Source organism: Macrotis lagotis, chromosome X, assembly GCF_037893015.1.
Source record: "Macrotis lagotis isolate mMagLag1 chromosome X, bilby.v1.9.chrom.fasta, whole genome shotgun sequence".
Classification (NCBI taxonomy): Eukaryota; Metazoa; Chordata; class Mammalia; order Peramelemorphia; family Peramelidae; genus Macrotis; species Macrotis lagotis.
In genome coordinates, this window is record NC_133666.1 from 208,032,380 (window position 1) to 208,050,693 (window position 18,314).

An 18,314-nucleotide genomic window follows, 5' to 3' on the forward strand; every position below is an offset into this window, starting at 1 on the left:
TTCTGTGCCTCTCTCTCTTCCTCCTTCACTTACTGCCCCAAAAGAAAGGAATGAGCATAGTCAAGCAAAGAAAATTTGTACATTGGCCATATCCAATTACATTTCTCATTCTGATTTTTAGTTGATCATCTCTTTCAAGAGATGACTTTCTCTGGAATCATGATTGAGCTTTGCATTTATTAGTTTTTAAATCTTTCAAAAGAGTTCATTTTTACAATGTTGATAAATGGTAACTAGTATAGGAAACAACATAGGCTGGTTATCAGCTAGTTTTTTTTTTCCTTTTTTTTAAATTAAAGATTTTATTTATTTTGAGTTTTACAATTTTTCCCCTAATCATACTTCCCTCCCTCACCCCCCACAGAAGGCAATTTGTCAGTCTTTATGTTGTTTCTATGGTGTACATTGATCCAAATTGAGTGTGATGAGAGAGCAATATCCTTAAGGAAGAAACATAAAGTATAAGAGATAGCAAGATCAGACAATAAGATATCTGGTTTTTTTTTCATCTAAATTAAAGGTAATAGTCCTTGGTCTTTGTTCAAACTCCAGTTATTTCTCTGGATACAGATGGTATAATTGCTCATTCCATCAGTCCAAACAAGGTTGATCATGTTGCTGTTAGGGTGTACAGTGTTTTTCTGGGTCTGCTCATCTTGCTCAGCATCAGTTCATGCAAATCCCTCCAGGCTTCCCTGAATTCCCATCCCTCCTGGTTTCTAATAGAACAGTAGTATTCCATGACATACATATACCACAGTTTGCTAAGCCATTCCCCAATTGAAGGACATTTATTTGATTTCCAATTTTTTGCCACCACAAACAGGGCTGCTATGAATATTTTTGTACAAGTGATGTTTTTACCCTTTTTCCATCATCTCTTCAGGATATAGATCCAGTAGTGGTATTTATCAGCTAGTTTTTAAGAACAAAATGAAACGCTTGTAGAAGATTTGACTGTTAACACAAGGAATTTTATTTATCCTATAGAAGGGTGAGGATATTCAGCAAATATATTTAGCAAGTTCATATTGTTGATTCAGCATACTGAGTTAATTAAGTCTCCAGAACAGATAGATTGAATACCTTTCAAGACAGCTCATATGAGGGAGGTTTGGTATAGCAAGCTTTCTGATGACATGAAAACTATGTTTGGATTTTCTTTGTGGTATCTTATATCTTCACCACAGTAGAAGAGTAAATGTTACTGTTACATTAAAAAATACCTTCCTTTTTGCTCCAGTGTTAGAATTGGACCCTTTAATCAGTCTTTTCATGTTTACTTTTATCATTTTTCTGCTGAAGAAAAATGTCATGGGGAAAGTTTTATAAGACTACCTACTGAACTATGGTCATTTTCAGAGATGAATTGTTATTTAGCATATAGGATTTTTCATTTTACTGAGTTGGCTTTTTATCCTGTAAATCTACTTAAAAATAAGATAAGCTTCTACTTTAAAAAGAACAAAACTGAAAAATTTCTCATTCTACATCTTATATTTACTGTTCTTTAGGACTTGATGTTGGAGTAACATGAAACATCCAGGAAATTTCTTGGTAGAGCTTTTCTAATGTGCCATATTAATCAATATTTCAGAATAGATAGTATGAAGAATTTGACTCTGCAGTTTTTTTTTTAACACATACTATTTGGAATTTGTTTTTAGTTTCTAAATAGTTCACATATGCCCTTCTTTACTTTTATTGATACCTTTGAAGTATGGAATCGTCTAGTATTTTACTCAGTTTAGGTTTGTATAATTGATATGATTTCCACTTGGCTCAATACTAAAGAGATTCCTATAAATGCAGAATATAGGAAGCACAAATTTGTGAGGACACCACATTTTATTTAGTACATTTTAATCAATACAATGTATATTTTAAGGACATAGAGCTTTATTTTCTTGAAAATGAATTTTCTGTGATTCAGTCCACTTAATACATATACATAGATTTACTTAAGTGTATGCAACATCTATGTGTTTTCCAACTTGCTGGTGATTTTGTAGATGAGGATTTCTCTGGAAAACTCATATTTCTTTATATTTATAGTACAGAGCATGCTTGGATAGGATGCAAGAGCTGGAAGATTTGCTTGTTAAAGAAAGAGACAACTCTCGACGACTGCTATCTGATAAAGAAAGGGAAATGGCAGAAGTAAGGAATCAAATGCAGCAACAGTTAAATGAATACGAACAACTTCTAGATGTAAAGTTAGCCCTAGATGTGGAAATCCGTGCATACAGGAAACTGTTGGAGGTTGAAGAAGAAAGGTAAGAAATGAAGTGCCACTGGAAAATTGTCTTTCCCCTTTGCTGCCCTTTTGTGAGTTGTTTTATTGTTATTTTTCTCTGAGTGCTTAAAGTTGGTCTTATTATTTTTGTCTTTTTTTCCTTCTAAAGTTTTCAAAGAAAGAGAATAATAGATCATAGTTTCTCTTATAAGCAGGAATATTGGAGAAAAATAGCATGTTTTTATGTCTTTCAGTATGAGATTTCCTGTGGGACTTTAAAATAGACTTATCATAGCTTAGCCATGTGATAGGAATGAAATTTAAAAATGTGTTTTAAGGAATTACAGAGACTGGAGGGAATAAAAAAATTCCGTTAATATGTTCTGGTAATGGTTGGTGCCAACTCTCATGAAACAAAATTATTTAAGAAAAACCTTAAAACATGAGACAAAATAGAAATGTAACATTTATTTTGTCTCTTACCTTCTATTGTTTTTATGAAGCCATCCTTTTTTGGTTTTTGCAAGGCAATGGGGTTAAGTGACTTTCCTAAGGTCACACAACTAAGTAATTATTAAATGCCTGAGGCCAAATTTGAACTCAATTCCTCCTGACTCCTGGGCTGGTGCTCTGTCTACTGTGCCACCTAGCTGCCCCTATGAAGCCATCCTTATCAATGTATGCTTGTACATAGGAACTACAAAGAAATTTACAATAATGATACATATAGTCCTAAGACAGGATTTTTATCATGTTACATGCTAGCTTCATAATTTACATAAAATATATTGAAATTATTTTTTTTTTACTGATTTTGTTAATATTCAGATAATGTGAAATTGTTGATTATTTTTGTTCTCATTTTAATGGTGGGGAATCTGACTTTGGGGGAAAATTTGGAGTTAGAAGTACAATCTTGGGTGATCTTCATCATTTGCACACCAGTATTGTTTAGCAAAAAGTTAGCAATGATTTATTTTACAATGCTAATCAGCTTCTATTTAATTGGGACTGGATAATATATACCATGATAGCATCAAGTGAATCTTTCACCCTTGTTATATAGGTTGAAGCTTTCTCCAACCCCTTCTTCTCGTGTAACAGTGTCAAGAGCATCCTCCAGCCAAAGTGTACGTACAACTAAAGGAAAAAGGAAGAGAGTTGATGTGGAAGAATCAGAGGCAAGTAGTAGCATCAGCATCTCTCATTCAGCCTCAGCCACTGGAAATGTTTGTATTGAGAAAATAGATGTTGATGGAAAATTCATCTGTCTAAAGAACACTTCTGATCAGGTAAACTAAAATTGTATACTACTGTCTTCAGAAAGCTTGTCTCTTTGTAATACTGTCATTGACTTTGTATAACTTTTTTACTTTTCTTTGCATAAGCTTTTGAAATTAGTATCCCTTTCCTCTCACAACTTCTCTCTCTAGTACTGTTTAAATTGCTTCTATGTTTAAAATGACTTCACCATTGAAGTTCAGATTAAATACAAATGTATGTATTATGCTGTTTTTAAAGTTTTGTTCTGGAAAATTTGCCATATTAAGCTATGACTTTGTAAACACTTAATCAGTTTTGTGTATTCTAAGGAAGGTCTTTATCCATGATAATGGGATTTGTGATGAGAAAAACCAATAATAATAATAAGTTAAAAATTCTTTCCATATAATACCAGGAAAAAAATGATTACATATACCAAGGCTTTATAGAGATAAAGCCTTTCTTTTAACAGATAATACTGTTATTTGTAGATCAAAAGCAAAAATATGTCTTTAAGATCCAATTTGGGAAAACACTTGTTTCAAAAAATAAAATTTTAGTTTTTATACTAAGTTATCAGCAATTTTTCAGAATTTCCCATGACAATTTTAAGACTGCTGAATATATCAGATAACTATATTTAAGACATTTGCTTCTTCATCTCCTCAGCAGTTTTTAGAAAAGAGTCTAACATATTTAATCTTACAAGATGTGAGATAAAATAGACTAGAAATTACCAGAGCTGTAACTATTGTGACTGGAGTTCAATCTGCTGCCCTGTAGCATGTATTTTAGGGTCAGGTGTACCAGCTTAGTTTATATAGAAATCATCTCTTGCTTGCCCACTATTGGTTTTTTTTTAAATATTATATTGGTATATGAGTAACCATGTGGGCAGAATTGATTGAGCTAACTCTATTTGAGGGTATGGGTTTCTTTGTTTATAGTCCCAAAGTCACAGATAATTCTGTTTATTGTAATAATCTTAGATAAGAGGAATGAGTTAGAGCTTCAAATAAATGTCTTTTCCTTTTTAAATTTAAGTTTTATATATGTATAAGTATATATATATATATATATATAATATATATATATATATATATAAGTAAATATGTTTTAAAGGTCTTGAAACTATCAGATAATTGATATTTGTAATTGTTAGAATTTGCATCCACAAAATGTAGCTGTAACTTAACTGGTTCTTCGATGACAAGTATGTATAATCTGTTACCAGACTCAAAACCTTTTCATCTCAATAGAACTTAGGAGGTGTTAATGCTCTTTCTGTGAAACCAGGGTCATTTCCACACTGAAACAGTACTTCTGTTTGATTTAATAGTGAAATATAACTGGTATTTGGGGTTTTTACCTTTTTAAAAAATAAACTTTATTTTAAAATTAAGATTTTAATTGTGAACTACATGTAGAAGTTCATCATGCCAAATGAGAGGTCCCCTTTTTTAAAAAATGTGAAAATGGGAAACTTGAAAACCATGCTATGTTTGAGTAGATTTAGAAGTTTATTAAAGTATCAATTATCTTTGTGAATATTTTGAAACAATCTTATTTATTCTAGGATCAACCAATGGGAGGCTGGGAGATGATCAGAAAAATAGGAGATACATCTGCCAGTTATAAATATACTCCAAGATATGTGTTGAAAGCAGGCCAGACTGTTACAGTAAGTTTTTTTCCCCCCAGCTGGAAATACACAGCTTATTGTCTTACTTAAATCAGGGTAGGGCAGAAGTCTAGTTGTGATTTCATTAATGTTGGAAGCTCTGAATAATGAAATTTCATCTATCAATTCAGATTGCTCTGTCATTCATAGTCTGAGACTTCTGTGAGGTACTTGCTCATAGTCACAGAGCAAGATGTATGAGATACAGCTCTTGAATCTAGATCTTTTGGATTCCAAATGCCTCCTTCCTTCCACTATGTTAAATTGCCTAATACTGTTGAAAACTTTAACTATTATTAGAAATAATTTTTTCTTTTCAGTTATTTAGAGAAATCTCTAAAAGGATATAAGGTTAATCATGATAGTTAACTCAGAAAATGAATCATTAATTTGGATTTTCCATTTTGCTTTGTGAATACAGAAGACCTATTTGTTTTTACCACTATTCTAACTCACATCTCATTTGGGAAACCATACCTTGTTGAAACAAATATTAAGATAACTAATTTTGCCAATTTCTAAAACTCAAGAACCAGAAAGTCAGATATAATATTGCTTTGTATGTTGACTGTTTGTGCTTGGCATCAAAGAAGTCTGAAATTTTAACTTGATTTGGAATTGATCACTGAAAAATTTCTATCTTAGTGTATTCTGGAATATGTCATCCAATAACTCAGACAGGCAAAAAAAAAAATGTTCCCTGCCCTCAAGGATTTTAAGTTATATTGAAGGCAGTAGGCAAACCAGCACGTATATGTGCACATGTCTATGGATATGTATATTCTCGCACAGAGTAAATGGAAGGTAATATTGTTGAAAGTTATTATTTGAAGACTCAAAAATATAGGGGGTCGGGGTAGCAAGGTGGCATAGTGAAAAGAGCACCAGCCCTGGACTCAGGAGGACCTGAGTTCAAATCCAGCCTCAGACACTTAATAATTGCCTAGCTGTGTAACCTTGGGCAAGTCACTTAACCCCATTGCCTTGCAAAAAACCCCAATATAAGATAAAATAAATAAAAATATCAGGGATCATAAGTTTTGTTACACAGTTGCAAGATTATTGCATGTGGACAAACTCTTAGGAGATAAGCAGCTAACAGGAAAAAGACTGGTTTTTAGAGGGAAACAAGACAGGGTGTACATACTAAAGGGATTGGAGTAGGTGCAAGCATAGTATAAAGGATTATGTCAGGATACTCAAAGATACTTAGGTCATTTTTGGAATAGTAAGTTATCTCATTGGGATCTAGCCTCTATCTCTCCATATCCTTGTAAGATCCTTCCAACCTCAGGACCAGTGTTCAGGGTCCCCGAGATGGTTCCAAGGTTGGATGAGGAGAATTTTCTCAGGGATGGTAGCAAGCTTTTCCCAGGGATACTAAAAGATAGGTTTTCTATGACCTAATAATCTCAGGATACACAAAATCAGCATAGAAAGGCAAAATTTTTAAATATTTGCTCTCTGCCTGATATTTCCACAGCATCACTATCACAGTATATATACTACACTTCATAAAATAATTAGTGTGCCTTTTAGAGAAATGTTTTTCATTAAATAGAAAAAAGGTTTGCTCTTTATTCTGGAAAGGACCTCACTTAGGCCAGTCCTCTTATAGATTAGAACAAAGTGAAATCCTTGTAATTGGAAGGGGGTATCTTGTTCTTTGGAGCTCAGACCAAACAGAGCTGCTGATGGAAAGTGGAATGTTTTTCATCACTAATTGACCCATTTATGGGCCAGGCAGCTTTTATATACCAGTAACTGATTTGATAAGCTTCCTTTGGGCAAGTGCTTCCTCCATTGACTCAGCAAGGTTTTCCTGATCATGTTTAGTAAATGATCTAACCCAGGTATTGCAAAAATGGCCAACTTTCTTGTAAGCAGCGTATTGTAGGATTCTGGTTTTTAATCCACTCTGCTATTCACTTACGTTTTAAGGGAGAGTTCATCCCATTCACATTCAAAGTTATGATTACTAATTCTTTATTGTCCTCCATGCTTTCTTCCTTCTATTTGTATTTTTCCCCCTTTCACCCCCTTCAGTGTGTTTGCCCTCCTATTCACCCCCTCCCCTTTCTTTCCCCTTCCCTTCCTTTTGTTAGTTCCCCTTTTTTCCCCACTCCCCCTCCCTTTCTCTATCCCCCCTCCCCTTTTCCCTTTTAATACTTGAAAGGTTAGATGTTTTTTAAGTTAACTAAGTATGTGTATGTTGACTTTAAGCCAAGTCTGATGAGAAGAAAATTCAGGTGTTTCTCATCTGCTCCCTTCTTCCCCTCTATTACCATAGGTATTTTGTACCTCTTAGTGTAATGAGATTTACCCCTATTCAATCCCCTCCCTCCTCCTATCTCCTTCCTGTCCCTCTTTTTAAGGAGGTAGTGTTTTTTAGATCATTCTAAGTCATAGAAAATTCTGAGTATCTGTCACTTTTAGCTAAGTACATTCTATCTAATAGAGTTGAAATTCTTGAGAGTTATTAGAGTCTTTCTCCCAAGGGGGGTTAAAGCCAGTTACATCTTATTGGATAGCAGTCTCATGTATAGGTCATGAATGTCCATCACTTCTGGCTAGATATATTCTCTCTGTTAAGAGTTACAATTCTCAAGATTTATGAGAATCTTTTCCCCCATGCTGGCGTATAGCCAGTTTCAGCTTATTGAATAGCAGCTTTTTTCTTTTACCGCCCCCCCCTTTTTAAACCTTTTCATGTGTCTCTTGAACCTCCTATTTGGTGTCCAAATTTTCTATTTAGCTCTGGTCTTTTCATCAGGAATTTTTGGAATTCTTCCATTTCCTTAAATGTCCATCTTCTTCCTTGTAAGAGAAGAAGGCTCACCTTTTCAGGATAGTGGATTCTTGGCTGCATTCCAAGCTCCCTTGCTCTTCAGAATATCTCATCTCAGGCCATTGGATCCCTTAATGTTGATGCAACCAGGTCCTGCATAATCCTTACTGTGGCTCCTTGATATTTAAATTGTTTCTTTCTGGCTACTTGCAGGATTTTCTCTTTTATCTGATAGTTCTGGAATTTGGCCGCAACATTCCTTGGTGTTTTCATTTTAGGATCTTTTTCTGGAAGGGATCAATGTATTCTTTCAATAACTATTTTTCCCTCTGGTTCCATGATATCAGGGCAGTTTTCCATCACTAGATCCTGTAATATTAAGTCCAGGCTTTTTTTCTCTTCAATGATCTTTGGAAGATGATCAGGAAGTCCAATAATTTTCAGGTTGCCCCTCCTCGACCTATTCTCAAGGTCAGTGGTTTTGCTGATGAGGTATTTTACATTTTCTTCTATTTTTTCTATTTTTTGATTTTGTTTAAATGACTCTTGCTGTCTCATGGAGTCATTAGTTTCTGCAGACTCCATTCTTTTTTTTAGAGAGGAGTTTTCTTCATTAACCTTTTACAACTCCTTTTCCAGTTGGTCAGTTCTACTTTTGAAAGAGCTTTCCATTTGACCAATTGAGGTTTTGAGGGAATTATTTTCTTTTTGCATTTGCCCAATTGAGGATCTGAGAGATTTATTCTCATTTTGTATTTGTCCAGTTGTATTTTCTAAGGATTTGTTTTCTTGTTGCAAGGTATTAATTGTCTCTCCCAAATTTTCCAGTTGACTTTTAAGCTCCTTCCTTATTTCTTCAAGGAAGTCTTTCTGTGCTGAAGACCAGGTCGTATTCTCCTCAGAGGTTCTAAGTCTCTCTGAGTTAGGGTCTTTCCCTTCCAAGAATTTTTCTATGGATTGACTTTTCCGCTGACTCTTCTTCATTTTGCTAAGACCTTGAGTTGGGGAGGGGCTGGTTCACAGGGGCTTGGTACCATTAGAGGCTTTACTGAGTGCAGTTTCTCTAGCTGGCCAGTAGGAGGTTTTGGTTGCTTTCTCTGGAGTGTCTGTGACCTTGATTGAGGACTTCTCCTTTTGCTTGAAGGGAGGGGTTGGAGCTAATGAATTCTTTTGCCTTCAATCAATGGTGGGCTTTGCCCTGGGGTGAGGTCATTATTCTCCCTATTGTCAGCTGGGCTGGTTCTTCTGCTCACACACCTATGCCTGAGGCAGAAGTAGTCTGCAATTGTTCTGGGAAGAGGCCTCAGCCTTAATGGAGGTGTGCAGCTCTCCTGCACTAGAGCTCTCCCCCCCCCTCCAGCCCTGTTGGCAAGCTCCAGAGGGTCATTGCGCCCCTGCTCCCTAGTTGACTTAAGCCCCCACAGTCTAGCTCTACCACTGATCCAGCAGGTCCGGCTCTCTGGCCCTCAGACTCCCGGCTCCAATTCAGCTGCTAATCTGGTTGATCCGGGGCTGATCCACCCTCTGCGCCCAGACTCACCAGCCTGAATTCATCCAATGCAGCTGAGGGAGACAAATCCTGAGGTAGATGTTCTTTCTCCTGGCTTTTCTTTCTGGGTTTTGTGGGTCAGATTTCTGTTAAGAGGTTTGTTTCATATGATAGATAGGGAAAGATCAGGAGACTTTAGAACTGTGCCTGTCTTCTCTCCACCATCTTGGCTGGAAGTCCACCAACTTTCTTAATCTCAATACCCTTGTGATTGATAGAGGAGAAGTGGAGGGTCATAGTCTGGATTACCTGCTGATTGATTGTCCTTAATGTAACTTCTTTCTATGAATCTATCCAATAACAGATATAAGGACAAAGCTTAGAGATCTATATTCTTTGTCAGAGGTATACATCTTATTCTATCTATACCCAAACTGCTGCATGAGCATGGCTTGGGACTAAAGGAAGAGTAAACTGTCCTTCCCCATTTGTAATATGGAAGATTTAGATCTTTATGTCTGGGTGACAATGATGGTAGCCCAACAAGAGCTTGGTGTGGAAACATCCAAGGGGAACACTTCTCTGGGCACCAGAATACTCCTGTAACAGTGGACTTCCTGGGGGGCAGCTAGATGACTCAGTGGATAGATAGAGCACCAACATTGGAGTCAGGAGAACCTGAGTTCAAATTCAGCATCAAACACTTCATACTTACTTAGCTGTGTGACCTTGCACAAGTCACTTAACCCCATTGCATTGAAAAAATAAAAAAAAGAAAGAAAGAAAAGGGAAGAACAGTGGACTTCCCTTTTTTACTCCCCATCCCACAATGATAACTTGGAAAAGGTACTTGAAATTTCTAACTTATCACAACTATCTACATTTTCTAAGAGCATGATATGGACACTGGAGGAGATCTTAGAAATCATCTATATCAGCCTCATTTTCTAAGTAAGAAAACTAAGGACAAGAGGTAAAATTACTTGTTTGTGTTCACACAGGTAATATAGAACAGCTGCGTAATATCTTATTTTGTGGTGTTTTAATCTTTGATGCTAAGAAGTTGGATTATATTTGCATTAATATCATGAGAAAAATATGTGCTTTTTATAATGATGTTCTTTATTATTTCCCAGATTTGGGCTGCAAATGCAGGAGTCACTGCATCCCCTCCCACTGACCTTATCTGGAAGAATCAGAACTCTTGGGGTACTGGTGAAGATGTAAAGGTTATATTAAAAAATTCTCAGGGAGAGGTAAGATTCTTTAGAACAAGAGTTTTTAATATTTTTTGTTCTTGTCCACTTTAGAGTCTCCAAATAATGCATATAATAGTAAATTAACATTATTAAGCCCTTATTATATCCACTGTTAAACTCTGGGGATAGAAAAAAACATAAAGGCTATCCTGACCTCAAGGAAGTCACAATACACAGAGAAGAAAGCTGAAAAGTAGGGGAAGGGGCATGTGAGTAAGGACAAGTTTGGAGGAGTTGAATTTCTCTGCTCAATAGTCTTCCAAAGGGGAAAAGGATACTAAGGGTATTCAAGCTATTGAATTCTTGCAGGCTAATGAGTTTACCAGAAGTATGATGATTGGAGAATCCTTCAAGTTCCAACAAAAATAAATAAGATTACTGAGGAAATGGGTTCTACTGAATATAAAAATAAATTCCTGAACCCTAGTTAAAATCCCTGATTTAGAGGCATTGTTATATATTGAATACAGAATTGGGTTTTGTATCTCATTTAGTTCATACAATTATCTTGTTAAGTTGATATTTCAGGCACTCTTTCCATTATGTAAATTAGTAAAATGAGGCAGAGAGAATACTGGAGGTTATATTATAGCCAACAAGTAACAAAACTGGGATTCAGACTTAGTTCTCTTGACTATGAATTTAGTCTTCAATCCTAGACCATGTGTACATGCCTGACTGGGGCCCAAATGATTAAAATGTAATTGGGAGGGGTGGCTAGGTGGCTCAGTGGATAAAGCACTGGCCCTGGAGTCAGGAGTACCTGGGTTCAAATCTGGGCTCAGACACTTAATAATTACCTAGCTGTGTGGCCTTGGGCAAGCCACTTAACCCCATTTGCCTTGCAAAATCCTAAAAAAAAATGTAATTGGGAAATAGTTAGAAATTTTTTCTTTAATTACAATAGATATGGTTTACATGATTTTATAAGTCAGTGTGACCACGATGCTTATGTTATTTCTGTTGGAGTTTAACACCACTGTTTATCCCATCTGCAGCTTAAATTATAAAAAATTGTGATCACATTTTTAAGAATCAGAATTATGTGTCTTAAGAATATAAATGTATGGGGGCAGCTAGGTGGCACAGTGGATAGAGCACAGACCCTGGAGTCAGGGGTACTTGAGTTCAAATCTGACCTTAGACACTTAATAATAACCTAGCTGTGTGGCCTTGGGCAAGCCACTTAACCCCATTGCCTTGCAAAATAAATAACTATATATATATGTAAATGTGTATAAATCCAAGCATATAAAAGAGTCTATTTTTAAAAATAAGTCTTAGAAAAGACTTTGTAAAGATCATCTGAATTCACTGATCATTCTATAATTATTATGATTTAATGTATTATAAATAAAATATGTATTAAATAGGAAAGGAAAGTGAAATAGTATCAGAATCGTAAAATTGTATTGAGATTTCTCCCTCAATTATTTTTCCCAACCCCTGACAAATAAAACTTTTAAGGACTCAGCCTTGACAAGAAAGTTACCAATATCATAAGCCTAATTTTTAATATTTGTGGCCTTGTGCCATATCCCTTCTCTTCTTCAAGCTAAGTCTTGTGTCACATACAATAATCTGAACCCAATCAACAAATATTTATCAAGTGCCTGTTATATGGCAGGACATTGTGCTAAGGGTTGAAGACTCAAAAAAAAAGGCAAGAAATAGTTTTTGCCCCTCAAGGAGCTTACAGTCTAAATGAAGAATACAACATGGAAAAAATATATTGACAAGCAAAGCATATATAGGATAAATAAGTCATAATTAATAGAGGTATGCACTGAAATTAAGAAGGGTTAGAGAAGGCTTCCTGAAGAAAGTGGAATTTTTGTTGGGACTTGAAGGAAGCCAGGGAGATCAGTAGTCAGAGCAATTGGGGAACAGCCAGAAAAAATAACTAAACAGAGGGAGATGGTCTTTTAGGTAAATGTGAGTTTAAAACCATTGTATCTGAGTCTGTACTTTATTTCCTAAATACTAGAAAAATAAAGCAAAATGCCAGTAATGTAAATAATTTAGTTCTTTGGAATTTATAGGATCATATTAGCGATGAAATTGTAATTCATTCATTTTACCTATGAGGATGCCTGAAACTAAGAGAGGTTTAAATGATTTGCTCAAAGGTAGTAAGTTGTAGAGTTGGGATTTAAATCTGGTCCCTCTTTCTGCCCTCTCTACCAGGGGTATCAAGAAAATCACATATTAACATTTTCTGTATTGTATTTATATTTGGTTAAATATTTTCCATTCTGGTACCTACTGGGTATTTGATAACTTCTGCTCCATGGTCAGTGCTCTATTCACTGTGCCACCTCACTGCCCATCTTCTGCTTATTTTAACTGAACTCAAATTATAAGGAAATATTCCACAGAAAACCTTAAATCGCAATTTACTTGTGAGTTGGGCCAGACATATTATAATAGATGTAATATAGTATTACACAATTATAATAATTTATCAGCAGTATTGGTGAAACATCTATATCCCAGTCACTTCATAAACAGCATAAACATATATAATGAAAATGTGTATATACAATGTATGTGTACATTTACACACATACAGTCCTAATCTTCTGAATATCAGAGCATAGATCAGTTGTCTATTGGGCATATCTATCTACCTATCAGGAAAAAGAATTCATTATTCCCCTCTCCACCCCAGAAATTCATCCCTTTTCCAAACCTGCCTGTTTATGTTGATGACACTATCAACATAGTCACTTCAGTTAGCTTCTAGTCACCTCAGTTAGCTCATCTCAGACTCCTCTTTTTCTATCTCCTCTTACAGCCAATCACTTAGTATCTCTTTAGCTCCTTTTTCTCGACTCACTTGGCCTTTACCATAGTTCAGGGTCTCTTGACTGAAATATTGTAGTAACCTTGTAATTTATCTTGTTTTCCATCTCTTCCATTCTTCTAAAAATTGCCAAATTAATGTTAAAACATCAATTTTTAACTATATCTCTCTCCTATTCTAAAGTAGTTATTTTATCTAGAATAAAATTTAAGTTTAAAACTTTAAAATCTTCTGAACATTTAAAACCCTTCATAGATTTTCCTGGAATTTTTTAGCTTAAATATGATATGTGCTTCTCCTATCCTCCAGTTATTAATAATTAACAACTTAGGACCAAGGAAATTTTTAATAATAGCTACCATTTTTGTTACATTTTATGATTTACAAAGGACTTTATTTTATTTATCAAAATTATTGTTGGTTTTTCCCTCAGAATTTTAAATAGTAAATAAAGTAGGAATTTCCATATACATAGAACAAAAAAAAGATTGTACATAAAATTGCAGGTCCTCAATTTCTATGGAGTACTTTTCTCTTTTTTAAAAAAAATTAAATGATACTGCTATGCCCCCTTCTTTCTCACTTATTTTTTTCCACTATTATTTTCCTTGAGATTCTTGGCCTTTTTTTCTATTCAGACTAATTTCATTATTATTTTGCCTGGATCTATAAAATAATCCTTGGTAAATTAATTTTGTCATTGTTAATGCATTTGCTTGTGTATTTAATATTGTAATATTCAGTTACTTAGGTTTATTTTTATAAAGAATATTTTGTAATTGCATTTATATAGTCATTGTGTGTATCTTGGTAGACTTCTAAGCATTTTATACCATTTTGTAGTTATTTTTATTGGAATTTCTTTTTCTATGTCTTCCTGTTGTTTTGGGGAGGTAATATATTTAAAGTAATTCATGCATATTTATTTTATTTCCTTCAACTTTGCTAAGTGTATTGTTTCCATTTATTTCAATTGACTCCTTAGATTTTTCTAGATTCTGTACAAGTTAAAATAAGATATAGCCTTTATTATAAATATAGACAATATGTGAAACTGAGAGGTATATACTTACCAAAGTCCCCTGGGAAGGAGATGATTCAATCTAGTTTCTCCACAGAAGAGCTTTTCTGTAATAGTTATTGTATCAGGTCTCAGAATTCTCCAGAGGAGATCTATAATCACTCAAAGAAGTTTATCCTAATCATTACACAAACTCCAATGGATGAAGAATGCTTACTCCCCAAATTACAACATGAATTTGTATAAATACTCAATAGAACTTGTTCTTTTGTGTCTGTGATTTACAATGTAGATGAATAAATTAGGCTCAGAGTTAGAAAGAGGAGAGTAGGTTGCATTGACTTTTCAAAATTGCAAAATTCCCTGAATGACGGGCGGCTAGGTGGCCTAGTGGATAAAGCACTGGCCCTGGAGTCAGGAGTACCTGGGTTCAAATCTGGTCTCAGACACTTAATAATTACCTAGCTGTGTGGCCTTGGGCAAGCCGCTTAACTCCTTTTGCCTTGCAAAAAACTAAAAAAAAAAAAAAAAAAAAATTCCCTGAATGACCCCAAGCTTTATTTTCATAAGTCCATCTTTTAAATTCCAATACTTCTGTCAATGTTGGTTCTATATGGCAGCATGACATAGATTACAAGAATCTTTGAAAATTTAAAACTGAATATTACTCAGAGATCAATGGAGAAACATAGTCAGTGTGAGCAGGCTGCAACATTCAACCATGAGCAACTTTAAAGAAGAGAAGTAAAAGAGTCATCATGGTTCCTTAGAGCAGAGATGAATTGACTTGATTTGAGATGATGCACAATATTAGGTGATATACCATGAGATGCTTTGGTATAAACTCATTTGCCTTCTGTTGGATTGTAGGCAGAACCTCTTTTTATAAACAAAATTGTTTTTTGTGCTGTCAGTATCTACCTGTGGCAATTAAAAATACATACAACTAATAAATTTCTTAATGTCAAATAAACAGGTGTCTTTTGTGTTAAAGACTCTAATTTCTTTCAGGACAGATTTTTGACTTAAATCAAATCCAGACTTATAATCACCATTATATAATAACACTTTAATTACTGGTATATTATAATTACAAGTCCATTATTTGTAGCACTTCAGAAGAAAAGGAGTTTTAATTCATAAGTTCATGTTTCCTTAAACATGTGGTGACAATTTCCAGATCCTTTGAATATTCATTTCCTCTGCTTCCATATAGATTCGAATCAATTCACAATCCCCTACCTCGTTTACCTTTCTGTGAGAGTTGTGAGATAGGGGAAGCTAGTTGGTGGAGTGGATAGAGCACCAGTCCTGGAATCAGGAGGCCCTGAGTTCAAATATGACCTCAGATATTTAATACTTACTTATCTGTGTGACCTTGGGCAAGTCACTTAACCCCCTTGCCCTGCCAAAAAAAAAAAAGGTACTGCAGACTTGTCAGATAAAGAGCTGTCCCAAGTATTCTAGCCCCTTAGTTAGTTCCCATTCTCCCAGGAATTTCAAACTGCATATATATTTAAATTTTACAAACAGTTTGAAATCATATCTGTTATCATCAGGGTAGCTTAAAACATGCTGAGCTAAAATATTATTGAATTCTAAGTTGAATGGCTGCTTTTGACCCAGGCAAAGAAGAGATCTAATTTAATGCTAGAAGGGTGTAGTCAGTTTTCCAGGTAGAAATCTTCCAGAGTTTTCAGAGGTAATTACTTAAATAGCTGAATTAAATAATTGGTAACTGAATAATACAAGGAAATATTAAGATTTTTTATATAATAATTTCAGATCACAACAACCCAAAAGGATTAGAGTTCACATTTCTGATATAATGGATTATTAATTTAATATTAGGCACTTTTCTTCAATACATTATAGATCACATAACTTAGATAACTTGGACTTACTGACAAACTTCCTGACCCATATGATAATAACAAGCAATAAAACATCTGGATCTATTTTCCAAACAATACCATAATGAAATTTAATTTATAATTTCAGTGATTTAGTATTATATTTTACACAAAGATTTTTCATTCCTAGCTTTTCATATTTTGGGATTTACTTTTTCCAGAAGATTTTAAAGTGATATTTAAGAGATTTTAATTTTCACAGTTTTATCCCACTTAGGAATAGTTGCTCATTACATTCCCCCTAAAAACCCATATGTTAGACCATCAGAAACTGCTGTATGGAACAAGAAAGGTTTAGAACTTTAGAACTCCTAAACTAGTTGATAGCTTACAAATTGTTTGACTGCCTACTTAACATTTTTCCAAATTAAAATTCATACCCTACTTTTTGTCCTTTTACAATCCTTCATCTTTTACAATGTTGAAAGAGTTAATACTTAATAATTTACAGATCAAGAGAACTGTATTTTTCTCACAGTTTTTATCAACATTATTCATTTAAAAACAGCTTTTACAATGTTATATAGATTTCAATCAAATTACTGAAATCCTAAAGGGATTGCGTTTAAGGCATGATAGAAAAACCCTGATCAAAGTCTCTTAAAAGCCAAAAAAAGAAAATTTTTTTTGATAGTCTTAAACACATTGCCCTGATGTCAAATGACATCCCTCTTTCCCCAAGTAGCTTCTTAACTTGCTTTTCTGATTGTTTCCCAAACTATAAATTCTTGGCTCTCACCATGCTTTTTCAGTTCCCCACAGCTAGCAAATACAGAGTGTATTCTAGAATCAAAGATAAAACATAGTCAAAAACATAAATCATAGTTGAGATTAAAAAACTACTTGCTTAGTAGATTTTATTTTTCTGAATCATACTCAATCCTATATTTATCATAATTCCTTAGACACACCTCTGCCTGAAAACTCTTTAGAGGAGTTCTCCCTGGGCAGAATTTTAACTTAATTCGAGATTCGTAGTTTTTACAAGAGTTGGTATTCTCACATCTTGTTTTAATGAAACCATCACTTGCAAGAAATTTTGGACCACACCTGCTTATAAACTCTAAAATTAATAAGAATACTGGAATGCCAATCTACTGATTCCAAAGTAGACCCCCAAATTTCCATGGTATCTCCCCACATCTATCAGCACCCCAAACATTAAATTTAAAATTAGGGCTTTTTAAAGCCCTCTTCAGAGGAGGCTTTTATTTGCACACACTCTATTCTCATAAGACTGGGATCAAGAGGATCCCATGCTGGTGAGAGTGAAAATTAGGCAGCTACATTGTTAAAAACAGACTCAAAACATATAAACTTAGCCTTTATTAATAAAAGCATGACCATTTGCCATCTCTCTTAGATCAAAGACAGTCATGGTAATAGACTGCTTATATATCCTTAGAAGAATAAACTACAGTTGTTGGTTTAACAATGAGAGAAAACAAATATTACAATGAGATGACAGTGATATTTCATCCTTGGACCAGAGACCTTCTCTGGATTACCCTCAACCTTAGATAATCCATTTAAAGAATCTTATGTCCTAACCAAGTCTGAGCAGAACATAATGGCTACTCCACCTGAGCAGAGTCAGGAAGAAAATTAGTCCAATATCATTATCAGCTTTGTTCTTCAAGAACGTAAACTTTTTAAGATCAGAATTTTAGAAAAAGGGGGAAACTGAATCTCCTCAAATAATTAGTTATTAATAATTATTTCTCTTCACACCAAAGAGAAATAACCTAGAGTTAAATCATATGGCTAGAAAATCTAGATCAATTATGAGCCTACCAATGATGATTAGTCTCTAAAATTTTTTTGTTTGGTTTTGGGTTGTTCTTTTTTTTTTTTGCAA

The 18,314-nt window shown here is 34.5% G+C and overlaps 1 protein-coding gene across 1 annotated transcript in view; it reads left to right on the top strand.

The window, feature by feature from the left end:
• Positions 1 to 18,314, top strand: part of LMNB1 (lamin B1) — an 82,479-nt gene that overhangs the window by 56,290 nt on the left and 7,875 nt on the right. Inside the window, exons 6-9 of the mRNA XM_074204402.1 lie at positions 2,056 to 2,276; positions 3,303 to 3,528; positions 5,076 to 5,180; positions 10,594 to 10,713. Coding sequence (XP_074060503.1) covers positions 2,056 to 2,276; positions 3,303 to 3,528; positions 5,076 to 5,180; positions 10,594 to 10,713 — 672 coding nt within the window. The remainder of the gene's footprint in view (positions 1 to 2,055; positions 2,277 to 3,302; positions 3,529 to 5,075; positions 5,181 to 10,593; positions 10,714 to 18,314) is intronic.